Raw genomic sequence first — 14,386 nt, 5'->3', positions numbered from 1 at the left:
AACTGAAAAGACAAAAAAAGTCCAATCTCTGAATAGAGGAGGTCTTTCTAAGTTTAAAAGCAGTGGAAAACATTTCAATGGAAAATAAAAGATACATTTAACCACATAAAAATCAAATACTTTACAACAAAATCAATGAAAATAATTAAAAAACAAAAGACTGGGAAAATATAATGACAGAGAAAGGACTATTATCTTAATATTAAACATTGAGAAGAAAAACTTAGATTCTAACGGTATAATGGCCAGAGAACAATAGGAGATAATTCACAAAAGGGAAAACACAGTGATGGCGTTATTATTTATCAAAGAATACATGCAAATTAAAGCAAATTATCAAAGATTTTAAAATATGAGCGATTCTATTTTAAAATCCTATTTGATACTAGTCAGGGGTGGTTCTAAGAAATAGGCACTTTTTAAATACTGTTGGTATAAGTGGAAAACTGCATTTGTTAGGAGCCTTCAATGTTTTGTTGCTTTTTACTCAGTAATTCTCTTTTTGGAAATTCTTTCCAAAAAGTAATCTAACCTTGAAGTTCAACCAGAGTTATATTCAACATACACATGGCATCATTAATTATTTTACCAAAAATTGGAAATGTCTGACAGTGGAAGAATTGTTTGTTATGACACTGCCACATGGTAGCATGCTATGCATCCGTTAAAAATGGTTATGTCAAGTTTTAAATAACATAGAGAAATACTTATCCACAGTGTTGAGTGTAAACAGGGCATACAAAATGTTTTAAACATTTTATCATTGCATATAAAAGAAAGAATTCTAAGTGTGAAATAAGAAAATAAACCTTTAAAATCCACTATGTGATGGGATGATGGTTGACTTTTAAAGAACTCTTTATGCATGTATGAAAAACTTGTGCACTGTTTTTATAATAATTTAGTAACCATTATTAAGACAATCATAAATTGTATGTGGTAAATGTACGAAGTCAATTGTGAAAGAATTGGCTATGATTAGCATTAGCTGTCATTCAAATTTTAAGTCCTTTTTTTAATCACATAATATTAGTATCTTTGAATCTTTCCTTTTTCTCCTCCCAGACTTGCTTATTATGAAATTCGATATCAGTTCTACAAGAGAGATCAGCTTATATGGAGTGTTGTTAGGCATTACAGTGAACAGGTAATTTCCTATCATAGTATTTCATAAGGAATATACTTCATAAAATATCAAAACATTTGCATGTGACTGTATAGTGTGCAGTAATGTTTATCTAATTTACCTCACTTTGAAATCTCCTTATTTAGTGGCTTTCTTCAATGATTAATTTCTATTTCTTTAGTTCTACCCCTCTTTATACACCTTTTGAAAATTTTCCTCCAGTTCCTTTTTTGACTTTGCAATTATACTTTTACCACTTTGGGAAAGAATAGTGACTTTGTAGTCATTATGCTTGGTTTCTTCAGTGATTATAGTTTCTGAATATAATCTAGTGAACTGCAAGCAGAATTCTAAGCTGGTTTCCTCCCTGTGCCTCAGTTACTCTGTGGTTCAAGTATGTATGCATAGAAACAGTAGTTGTTGCAGGTCACTTTGGTACAATTGCTATACAATGGAACTGCATGGTGACATCTCCTTTCCTTCCACTGCTGGAATATTCTTTCTCCTATTACATATACAGACATTATGATTGTTACATGTTAAAATGAGGATATGTTTTCCCTTTTTTTTGTTTTGGTTATTATTTTCCATCTAATTTATTAATAATGATGGTAAAGTAATACTAAAAACAACTAACATTTACTGAATTATGTATTTAATATGCATACTCACCCATGCAAGGACAGTGTAACTTCCCTTTTTAAAAAATTTTGAGTTTTCATAGAGACGGAGTCTCACTATGTTGCCCAGACTGGTCATTAACTCCTGGCCTCAAGTGATCCTCTCATCTCAGCCTCCTAAACTGTTGGGATTACAGGCATGAGCCACCACACCCAGCCTGACCTTCTATTTTATAGATTAGAAGACAGGCTGATACTAAATGACTTGCACAAGGTCACATAACTGCTGCATGGCAGCCTGTGCGTCAAACCTAGTTCTGTCTAATTTAAAAGCTGTTTAAATTAGCATAGTGCCTGGCACATAGTAAAAGATCCATTAGTGGAGGTAGTGGTGATTATTCCATACAGCTTTCTTTTAACACAAACTTAATTTTATCAGTAAATCTCTTTTTTTCTATTTCATTATGATGTTTCTTACAATAGTTGTGAAGGACTTAATTTAATTTTTTTTCTTTTTTAGTTCTTGAAACAGATGTATGTCCTTGTATTGGGGTTAGATGTACTTGGAAACCCATTTGGATTAATTAGAGGTCTGTCTGAAGGAGTTGAAGCTTTATTCTATGAACCCTTCCAGGTATTGACCTCTTATTTATTTTAAGGATAGGTATAGAAAAATGGATGGTCTATTTTTTAATAACAAATAGTAATTTGCATTGTAATTGTATCTGGGAATTGAATAATGTTCAAATCACAAAAGTATATCAATTTTATATTTTTATTTAAAGGTACATGAGATAACATTGGATGATTGTTTAGAATTTAATGAGCGCTGCCCACATTTGCCAGGATTTAATGTAGTTGTAAGAATATTTAGAGTGCTGGGTAGATTAAGACTTTCAAGACTGTTCCACCATTGTGGAAGGGACTAATAGGGCACTGAAAGCAAAGTTTGTTTCATATTCAAGCTGTCATCTAACCTATTCCCCTCCATTTAAAGGGTCTAGCAGCCCAGCCCAGTGTATGAGGGTTTTTGGAGAATAAAGCAGAGAAAATAAATGAGAGAATAAGACAGTAAAAAAATCTTTGGGCTCTTACTCTTGTTATCACTGCAGCTTGTTTTAGCAATCTGATGAAACTTAGTTCTGGGAGGCCAACTTCAAATTGTAATTGAAGCCAGTGATTTACACCTATCCAATTTTTGACTTAAAGAATTTGCTAAGATCATGTAGGTTGAAAGTGTCTTCAAACACAATAGATATTCTATCCATATTTGGGGTAGAAGTGAAAATTGATTCATCACAATGTTTATGGATTTTTACAGATTTGGATTCTTCTTGCAAACCCTGAACTATGAAAGTAAAAGTCTGAAACTTAAATTTTAAATAATAAGATTATTTTTTATTTTTTATTTTTTTTTGCCAGGGTGCTGTTCAAGGCCCTGAAGAATTTGCAGAGGGGTTAGTGATTGGAGTGAGAAGCCTCTTTGGACACACAGTAGGTATGTATCACATATTTGTGTATATGTATATATTTTTTATTATATTGTTATGAAATATGTTGTTATGAAAAACAAATGCTTTTATTTAGTAAAGGAGGGATCACTTTCTTAATAATCCCTTTTAAAAGACATGTTTCCCATGTTTTTAAATGAAAAATAACAGTGGACTGCTGGTTTTTTAGTATGTCTTTGTAGTGTTGAATAAATGCAAATAATTTTACATTTTAATTAATTTTATTCCTTTTCTTGTTAGATGGGAAAAGTTAATTTCTGCATTTTTTGTATGAGACAGAATTTTAAGCACCTATTAGTTTAAAGCAATTGCATGCTATATATTGTGATAATGCTGTTTATATAAACAATGTAACTTCTCTGAGCCTTAAAAAATTATTTTATTTTTAATTGACACATGATTGTATATATTTATGGGGTATAGAGTGATATTTTGATAAATGTATACAATATGTAGTGATCAAATCTGGTAATTAGCATATTTATCACCTCGAACATTTATCATTTCTTTGTGTTGGGAACATTCAAGACCCTCTCTTCTAGCTATTTGAAGACATACAATAAGTTGTTGTTAACTATAGTCACCCTACAGTGCTATAGCATGCTAGAACTTATTCTCCTATCTGGTTGTGATGTTGTATCCATTAACCTATCCTCTCCTCCTGCTACCCATCTCAGCCTTTAATAACCACAGTTCTACTCTCTAATTCTATGAGTTCAACTTCTTTAGCTGTCAGATGTGAATGAGAACATGCAGTATTTGTTTTTCTGTGCCAGACTTATTTCACTTAACATAATGTCCTCCAGGCTCATCCAAGTTGCTGTGAATGACCGGTTTTCATTTTTTTAAATGCCTGAGTAGTATTCTGTTTGTGTGTGTGTGTGTGTGTGTGTGTGTGTATCACATTTTCTTTATCCATTCATCCGTTGATAGACACTTAGATTGATTGCATATGTTAGCTATTGTCACTAGTGCTGCAGTAAACATGGGAGTGCAGACATCTCTTGATATACTCATTTCTTTTCTTTTGGGTATATACCCAGTAGTTGGATTGCTGGATCATACGGTAGTTCTAGTTTCAGTTTTTTGAGGAGCCTCCATACTGTTTTCCATAATAGCTGTATTAAGTTATATTTCCACTCTCAGTGTGTAAGCATTCCCTTTTCTCCACTTCTTTGACAGCATTTGTGATTTTTTTTTGTCTTTTTTATAATAACTATTCTAACTGGGGTGAGATAATATCTCACTGTGGTTTTGATTTGCACTTTCCTGATGATTATTGATCTTGAACATTTTTTCATATACTTGTTGGCCATTTGTATGTCTCCTTTTGAGAAATATTTATTCAGATCGTTTGCCTATTTTAAAATCAGATTATTTGTTTTCTTGCTGTTGAGTTCCTTGTATAGTTCCTTGTATATTCTAGAAATTAATCCCTTGTCTTTGATAGGTGGTGCAGCAGGAGTTGTATCTCGAATCACTGGTTCTGTTGGGAAAGGTTTGGCAGCAATTACAATGGACAAGGAATATCAGCAAAAAAGAAGAGAAGAGTTGAGTCGACAGCCCAAAGATTTTGGAGACAGCCTGGCCAGAGGAGGAAAGGGCTTTCTGCGAGTAAGTTCTCTGCTGAATCTTTAAGAAATCTGCAACTTAAAAAAAAATGTATTCTAGCTGGTTGTGTGAAACTTAGAATGCTGCTTATGAGTCTAGGCCTGTAGGAATAGAAAGAATGATAAATGATGGACTTTCCAGTTTCCTTTTTGCTCCCCTTCCCCATTGTCACCACCAGATCTATCCCCTGAATTGTCAGATTTCATAAAACTGTAATGATGACAGGGTAGTACTGGTGTAGAAGGCGAGGAAGTGAGAAGCAGAGATACATGGTACCTATGGAAACTAGAGGGAGAAGGAGCTCTGCAGGTCATCAGCAATTGACTGTTTCTGTGGAAGGGATGTGTGAAAATTAATTGTTGATAATCCAGGAACTGCCTTTCATTACTTTTTAATACTTTTAAAATTATATAGGTAATATATGAATACTGCTTAATTATATAGGTGATGTATGAATATTCTTATAATTATAAGAACTTAAAAGTTATTCTGTTAATAAGTAAATAAAACATTATAAGTAAGGCTAGAATACCCTAATCATCTCATCTGTTTCCAATTTAAGTGTGTATCCATCAGTTCTCTTTCTGTGTGTTTATAGAATATACAGGTATTTTACTACCATTACTTCATAATGATTAAAAATATATTAGTATATTCATGTTTTAATTTTGGAAATAATTTCAGGAAACTGCTGTGTTTTTTGATAGTAATTTGTAATGTTGGGTGTTACAGTTACTAAGGCACTTTATTTGCCAGGTTATTACCTATCCTTGGGAGGGCCCTTTATTTTCAGTTTTCTACACTTCCACTAAGTTACAATGTAATCCCCTTAAAATTTATAATTAGATAGTAAATATTATTTGGCTCAACTCACTCATCTTGCTGATGTGGAAACTGAGACTTAAAGAGATTTCAGCTACCCATGGTTACGTAGCTGATTGGTATCATAGCCAGATTTAAAATCCTTTTACCTGCTTTACTCCTGTTTCTTTTATAAAATGCTTTCATTTAAGATTTGCTGTGATATGATATTTGAAAAATCATAGTGCTAACTTATATGTATATGTTGTTCACATTATCAAGTTAAGTCTTCAATTTTTGTTGTTGTTGTTGTTATTTCCAGTATGTCTGTAGAGACCTCTAGTGGTTGGCTTAAAATTAAACACCTTCCATTCAGTCTAAACTATATGATTGATTTCTCTTTCAGGGAGTTGTTGGTGGAGTGACTGGAATAATAACAAAACCTGTGGAAGGTATGTTGAAAATATTTCCTTCCTTTATAAAGTCTGAAGACTTGATGCTATTAGTAAACATAATAGATGTTATTGCTGCTATATACTTGATTGAGAAAATTACTGACTGAATTTTATATTCGTAGCCTTAAGTTGCTCAATGAATGTATTTTCCTTAGAAAGCAGAGAGGTTAAGTAGTAGATCATGCTTCAGACTTTGAATGCTATTTTTAGCAGGGCTAGAGATAAACTAGATTTGTTTGGGTCCTCAGTAGCAATTTACTCAGTTTTGCTGTTGTTGTTTTTATCCCATTAAAAAAGCACATTGCTTATTCAGTGCAATCCTTATCAAAATCCCAGTTGGTTTCTTTGCAGAAATTGACAAGCCAAGTCCAAAATTTATATGGCCATTCCAGGGATCCCAGATAGCCAAAAAAAAGTCTTGAAAAAGAACAAAGTTGGAGGACTTCTACTTCCCAAATTGAAAACTTACTGTAAAGCTACAGTAACTAAGACAGTGTAGTACTAACATAAGGATAGACATATAGAACAGTGGGATACTATTCAGAAATAGAGTTCAGAAGGAGTCAGAAATAGACTCTTACTTATGCTTAACTGATCTTCGACAAGGATGTCAAGATAATTCAATAGGAAAGAACCGTCCTCAAGAAATTTGCTGGGACAACTTCATATCTATGAGCAAAAGAACAAAATTGGACCCCTACCTGTACCATATATAAAAATGAGTTCACAATGGATTAAATACCTAAATGTAAGAGCAAAACCATTAAACTCAGAGGAAAATATAGGAGTAAATCTTCATGACTTTGGATTAGGCAAAACTTTGCTAGAAAAGATACATAAATTGGACTTCATCAAATACATAAATTGAACTTCATCAAAATTTAAAATTTTTGTGCTTCAAAGGACAACCATGAAGACAGGGAAAAGACAGCCCACAGAATGGAAGAAAATTTTTGCAAATCATATATGTGATAAAAGACATATCTAGAAAATATAGAGAACTATTAAAAATAATAAAAAGACAACACAATTTTAAATGAGCAAAAGATATGAATAGACATTTCTCCAAAGAAGATATACATATGGCCAATAAACACATAAAAGGATGGTAAACATCATTAGTCAACAGGGAAATGCGAGTCAAAACTATGAGATACCGTTTCACACCTACTGGGATGGCTAGAATCAAGTGTTAAGAGGATGTGGAGAAATTGGAACCCTCATACACTACTAGTGGGACTGTAAAATAATGCAGTCATTTTGGAAGAAAATAGTCTGTCAGTGCTTCAAAAAGTTAAACACAGAGTCACCATGTGTCCCAGCAATTCTACTCCTAGGTTTATACCCAGAAGATTTGAAAACAGGTGTTCAAACAAAAACTGCGTGCAAATGTTCATAGCACCATTATTCAAAATAACCAAAAGATGGAAACAACCCAAATGTCCATCACCTGATACATGAATAAACAAAAGGTGATATTTTCATACATTAGAGTAGTACTCAGTCATAAAAAGGAATCATGTACTGGTACTTGTTACAAAATGGATGAACCTTGAAAACATGATGCTAAGTAGAAAAAAAAGTCACAATACACCACATATTACATAATTCCATTTGTCTGAAATGTCCAGAATAGGCAAATCCATAGGGATAGAAAGTATCTGTAGGTGGTTACCTAGTCTGGAGGTGGGGAGGGGCAGGGAGGAATGGAGGTACACTGAGTAAGATTTGGTGGGGAGAGGCTGGGGGAAATAGGGAATGATTGCTAGTGGAAAGGGGGTTTCTTTTTAAAATGATAAACATTTTCTGAAATGGATTGTGGTGATAGTTGTAGAAGTCTGAACATACTAAAAGCTAATTTATCCTAAAATTTAATTTGTACATTTTAAATGGTAAATTTTATGGTATATGAATTGCATTTCAATAAAGTTGTTATATATTTTTTTAAAAGCACACTCCTTGAAAAATCTAATGGTCAGCATTAAAAAAGAGAATGTTTACTGGTCCCTTCTTACACCTGCAAGTTGCAGGTACTGATGAGACTCCTAGATCAGTAGTTCTCAAACTTGAGCATGTGTCAGGATCACCTGGAGTGCTTAGAAAAACATAAATGCTGGCCCCGCCCCCAGAGTTTCTGATTCAGTAGGTCTGGGGTGGGGCCCAGGAATGCGCATTTCTAACACACTTTGAGAAACCACTATTTTATCACATTAGGATTACATTTAACTTCTTTAGAAAGCCAAATTTTTGTAACTTCCTGGGTAAAACAGTTCAGTATCTGGCCCAGGTTTTGGTTGAGCTCAAACTTGCTCGTTTAAAAATATCTTTATCCATGCATGGTCATTGGTTTTCTGAAGGTGCCAAAAAGGAAGGAGCTGCTGGATTCTTTAAAGGAATTGGAAAAGGGCTTGTGGGTGCTGTGGCCCGTCCAACTGGTGGAATCGTAGATATGGCCAGTAGTACCTTCCAAGGCATTCAGAGGTAATTGAGTACATACTATGTGCAAGGTATGTGTCTGTGTGCTAATTATTACAAGGAATACATAAATAGATTAGATTATTTACCTGCTCCTAAGGATCTTAAAGTCTAATTGAAAGCTGTGGTAGCTTTAAAACATAGAGTGCCTCCAGAAAGGAATAAGAAAAGACATATTTTGCGAACATGGTGAAACCCCATCTCTACTAAAAATAGAAAAATTAGTCGGGTGTGGTGGCGGGCACCTGTAATCCTAGCTGCTTGGGAGGCTGAGGCATGAGAACCGCGTGAACCTAGGAGGCGGAGGTTGCAGTGAGCTGAGATCGTGCCACTGCACTCCAGCCTGGGCAACAGAGGGAGACTTTGTCTCAAAAAAAAAAAAAAAAGAAAAGAAAAAAGAAAAGAAAAGAGACATATTTTATGGCTAAATTTCTCTTTTATTCAACAAATGTTTATTACCTACCATGTGCCAAGCCCTGTGCTAGACACCAAGGATACAAAGAGTAGATGAGCTAGGCCCTGCTTTTATTATTTTGATATTTCTTTTTATTTTAGAAAAGGTTGGGGGATTTGGAGTCAGACAGACTTGGTTTTAATACTTTTGCATTATTTGGGGAAAGCTATTTAAAATTACTGATTGTTTTTTGTGAAATATTTATGTATTTAATCAACACACACATTATTTTGAAAGACTCTCACGTATTTTCTTACACTTACTCTGATGCCTTATTCAGGGCAGCAGAATCAACTGAGGAAGTATCTAGCCTCCGTCCCCCTCGCCTGATCCATGAAGATGGCATCATTCGTCCTTATGACAGACAGGAATCTGAGGGCTCTGACTTACTTGAGGTAAATTTTGTTCTTCATGGTCACGAGTGAAATGGAATTTTAATGATTTCTAGGCCCAGGATTTCATAGGTGGTTCTTAAAGTTCCTGATTCTTGAACTTCTTTAAGTATTATACATAGTTTCTAGAGTAGAATTTGATTGTTTTTCATTTTAGCATGTGTTAAATGGAAATTACAGATGATTTTTTTTCTACATGGGAGCAAAGCTTTTTTTGTGTGCAGAAAAGATAATGTTAAGTCATAGGCTGTATCACTATTTCTGTGATAGCTCATTTAGTTAACATTGTTAATTTTGTTTTCCTGCTTTGTAGCTGATTATTGGAACTTCATTGCTTCCATTTCTCCCAACCAAATTAATTTATTTGCACTACTTTGTAAATCTAGATTTATTCCAGTAACTAGAACTAGATGAGAGAATAAAAGATTATGTATAATTATGATCTTGTTAAACCTTAAAAAAAATTTAAGAGCTTTTTGGCTTTTATTTTAGTTTTAACTTGATTATATTTTGATAATATATACATATATAAATTGCTATTCTCCCATGACAGGCTTTCCCCCAAAAGAAATGTATTAATATTTTTCTACCTTGACTTTAAAATAAAATGCCTCTTAATTGTTCTTCCTTTGGTTTTTATTGTATATGATTATGTTTTATCTATCTTTCTGCATGCTTCTAACTTTATTTTCTTTGTTTTTCTGCCTGCACAGCAAGAACTGGAAATACAGGAATAAATGTTTCCTAAACTACTTGATTTCATCCTTAAAAATCAAAACAAACTGTGGTGTTAATTGACTGTGTGTGAATTCCATTGTCAATTTTAATGAAATTTTCTTTAAAACTCTCACCTCCATCTGAACTTTTCGTAGTAGTGAGATTGACTACAAATAAAAACTTGTGGTATTCCTGGTAATACTGTCCAGAAATAAGAGATTAGTATAAAATATTAAAGGATGCAGAGAATCAGCTCTCTTCTGCGTTTAATAGATGAAAGACTTTATTGAGCTCAGAAGCAGATACTGTTACTATCATTTCGAAAATTTTATCTTACGGTGTTCATGTGCATTTCAGGTAAAATTGAAAAACAGGACAATTATTATGTCCAATTAATGTGTTTATGTTTGTGAGTCTTGATGATGGAATTACATAGCTTTCTGTTTCACAAATGGCTCTAAATTTGCTTAAGTTACGGGACTATTACCTGGAGCATCTGCTTTAGTAATTGAATTGTCAGTTGCTCTGAGCCTGCCCTTAGACCTCAAGTAATAAATAGTTGGCACATGAATTTTGAGGGTATGTTTCCTCTTCCCTCTTTTTCCTATTTAACCCCTTGGTACTGTTGCTAAATAAATGATAGTCATTTTATAATTATGTTATATACATTTTCAGCCTTTAGCATTTCTGCTTTTCAAAAATTGAATCTCCTTGTTGGTTATGCCTATTTCATAATTATTAGTTTTAATTAATGTAGATAGAAGTTGAACATGTAATTAGGCAAATTGCTGTGTGGCACTTGAATACATAGATTTCTTTATTTTCAAAAACCAACCTTTTGCTTTTAAATCCTTAGAGAGGGTTTATTATCTTAGAGAAAAAAAAATTATAATCATTATTTTTGAAATTAGTATCCTCTTAATTCTCAACATGTTATGTTTCAATTTCTTTTTTTTGTAATAAATGATGGAAATGTTTAACAATGTCTTATCTAGCAACTTTCATGCTTCTCCTCAGAAATGAAGCCAAAGTATAAACTTAGATTTAATGTGTTGTATATTTGAAGAGAATGAAACTATTAACATATAATTGTTCAGTTGGATTATGTATTTTAAGGATTGCAGTTATCAAAATAATAAATTGAATGTTTTATGTTTAACCACTTTAAAGAAGAAAGACTGACATCCAAAAACCAGCGTGTGCTAGATATACAAAGGAAATTACTTCTGTCCTTAAGGGACCAAGTATAACAAAACATGTAAATGTTAAAAGTAGCTGACAAACCTTTCTTGTGCCTAGATAATTTAGCATTGGCAAAAATGTCACCACATGCAGTTTTCTAGGAGAGTCAAGCACAAATAACTAATTCAAGATGCTGACTTAAATCATCTCCAATAGTTACCCTTCCTGAGATTCTAAAGTAACAATTTTTAATTTTACTGGTTATATTGCTGTTTTCCTGAGACTTACTTTTAAGAACCCCTATAACTTAAGATTTTTTCTTAATTGTTTTGTTTAGCTCTGTTATTAATTTTTTCCTTGTGATATCTTTTTATAACTCTGTCAAAAAGCACAAAACTTCAAGAAACTTTTAATTATTTTGTCTGAACATATAATCTTGTCTGATTTCTTAGTTTTTATTAAGATATCAGACAACTTTTAAAACTTTAGTGCATTATTATAATTACTGGAAGAAAAAGAATGATTATACACTAATGAGAGGACTTGGTAGTTTTTGTCGTGGATGTCAAGTGTGGGCATGGATAATTGAAATATTTAGGCTATTTCATTCTTTGCCCATCTTGCTGTGATCAGTTAGTTGGGTAAAAATATTTATTGATTATTTAGACTGTACTGGATATACAAAAGAAGCCTTCTGTCCTTAAGGGACCAAGTATAACAAAACATGGAAATATTAAAGAGTATTAGAGTATAAAAGTATATCTTTTTAGCCCTTTGTAATATGGCCAAATTCTAAATAATTTATTTGGGGATCTTTTGATCCTCATGTTCCTTTTTCTCCTAAGTACTACTTTGTATTCTTTAATATGCAGCTTTGAGAGTTACTGAATCATATATTATATTTCCATGAGATGTACTATTCTACTTATCCTCTAATCTTCATATATATATACACACACATATATATACACATACATATATACACGTACATATATGTACACATACAGATATACATACACACAAACACATATATACACACATACATACACATACATATACACATATATATACACATATACACATACAAATATACACATATACACATACATATATATATACACATACAAATATACCCATATGTACATACATATATACACACACATATACACACACACATATATACACAAACACACACATATTTACACATACATATATACATACATTATATGTATGTATATATAGTCATTTAATACTCATTTTGGTTCACATACTTATGATCATACAACATTTAAAACAGCATTTCTTGCTTTTTAGTTTTAGTTATATTTTTCCATGTTCTTAGAAATGCCTCATTAACATTTTAAATTCTTGTCTTGCCATCTATTGAGGTGACATTACATTGTGTTTTTATCTCTTCTTAATTCATGACATTAAATTATTCTACTAACAGTAATAATGCTGTAATAAACATCATTATAGATTTTGCTTTTTTATATCTTGTTTGCTTTTTCATATTTCCTTAGAATTTACTTGAAAAAATTGAATTACTGGGTAAAGGGCTTTTGCAAAGTATTGTTAAATTCCTCGAGTTGCATTTTTGGAAAGGGGACGTGAATATTTTATCAACTAATTTGGTCTCCCTGCTGCCATTAGTGACTGAATATCTTAATCTGAATCTCAGAGTGTAGTGGGTTTTTAGTAGTGCTGAAAACAAGTTTTCTAAAGTGTATTATGGTGATAAATTATATTTTAAAAACTGTCAATGGCTTGAAGCACAATAGCCTAATAACTAACGAAAATGCATACAAGATAGAAAGTGGGCAGTATTTCTTGTACTTGCATTTCAGATCTAAATATTTTAACATATTTAAATTTCAAGCTGCAGATAAATGCATTACATTATTAAATTCATTTCCCATTTTCTCTTTGAAGAAATTAAGGCAAAAGTGTTAAAAGATTTTAACTAATTCGCACAAGTGAATTGTGAAACAAGTAGCTATTGCTGTGAAATCTGCACTCCTCTCTGAGACTCATTCTGAAGATGAGATCCCAGTTCTTTGTGGATTCCTCTTCCTTATTCATGGCTTTTTGCAATTGTCAAGGAATGACTAGGTACCAAGCAACTTTAAAAAATGTATATTTAAGCATTGAAATAATATCAAGTGTGATTTCTCTGCTTGTGGTTATATTGATTATATTATCCTTTTAATAATATTGGCATTATATTCTTGGTCATAAAATGTCAAGGTCTTATTTATTCAATATATTTATGTTCTGTATTTTCATATATATTATCTATTTTCAACCATGCATTATATATAATGTCAGTAATAGTATTTCATTAGCATTCATTATAAAAAAACTCTTGTTTTTAATATTTAACTAATTCAAGTCACAATACTTTTGAGATAGCTGAAAAGGAAAATAAATGTGTTTTAATGTGCTACTACTTATACTTGAATTATTTTATGCTCATATTTGTTTTTAGAAATAAATTGTGCCAGCTATTTTGAAATCTTAGAAATTGTTTGTTCACATTAATATTGTCATATTTTCTTTTCTATAAGAAATATAATTTGATATATAAATATACTTCCCCACGCATGTTTAACGTATAAGATCAAATGTTCAAAGCATTAAACATGAATTATCTTGGAATTTTATTATGTGTATAATATCTATTAATACCTCTATGTAAACCAGTGGTTCTTAATCTTTGAGATCACAGACCCCCCTCTGTGATTAAAAAAAAACTGACAAAAAATATTAACTGCCCTGAAAAAAGTTTTAGAACTACGTTTTCAAAATTTTCTATTTTATGTTAGGTGGTTCAGAGACCCACCCCAAAGTGCTACCAGTGACCCCTATTTCAAATCCCCTGTAATGTTAATGTAGTTATTTTATATTAGCATATGTTTCTTAATTAAAATGTGTGATAATTGCTGGTAGATATTTTAATATTTCTAAGTTACTACAGAACAAAATGTATTTTACCAGAAGACCACTTGGTAAGCATTTATTACATGTTTTTCTTTTAAGGCA

At 32.2% G+C, this 14,386-nt stretch overlaps 1 protein-coding gene across 16 annotated transcripts in view; it reads left to right on the top strand.

Moving 5' to 3' along the window:
• Nucleotides 1–14,386, top strand: part of VPS13C (vacuolar protein sorting 13 homolog C) — a 202,616-nt gene that overhangs the window by 176,953 nt on the left and 11,277 nt on the right. For 13 of the 16 annotated variants that reach the window (XR_010151392.1, XM_054666973.2, XM_063794165.1 and 10 more), the window contains 7 exons: nucleotides 1,066–1,147; nucleotides 2,267–2,380; nucleotides 3,169–3,244; nucleotides 4,708–4,871; nucleotides 6,076–6,121; nucleotides 8,482–8,605; nucleotides 9,334–9,448. Coding sequence is in view for 15 of the 16 variants with exons in the window: in XM_054666973.2 (XP_054522948.1) it covers nucleotides 1,066–1,147; nucleotides 2,267–2,380; nucleotides 3,169–3,244; nucleotides 4,708–4,871; nucleotides 6,076–6,121; nucleotides 8,482–8,605; nucleotides 9,334–9,448 (721 nt within the window). In the remaining variant the exon portion in view is untranslated. Of the gene's footprint in view, nucleotides 1–1,065; nucleotides 1,148–2,266; nucleotides 2,381–3,168; nucleotides 3,245–4,707; nucleotides 4,872–6,075; nucleotides 6,122–8,481; nucleotides 8,606–9,333; nucleotides 9,449–10,158; nucleotides 11,150–14,386 lie in introns of those variants that run through there. The other 3 variants (XM_054666972.2, XM_054666970.2, XM_009429264.5) reach the window with 1 other exon arrangement.

The sequence above is a fragment of the Pan troglodytes genome, chromosome 16 (assembly GCF_028858775.2).
Source record: "Pan troglodytes isolate AG18354 chromosome 16, NHGRI_mPanTro3-v2.0_pri, whole genome shotgun sequence".
In the NCBI taxonomy this organism is placed as follows: domain Eukaryota; kingdom Metazoa; phylum Chordata; class Mammalia; order Primates; family Hominidae; genus Pan; species Pan troglodytes.
Note: the sequence above shows the minus strand (reverse complement) of the source record. Positions and strands in the feature narration are given on the sequence as shown.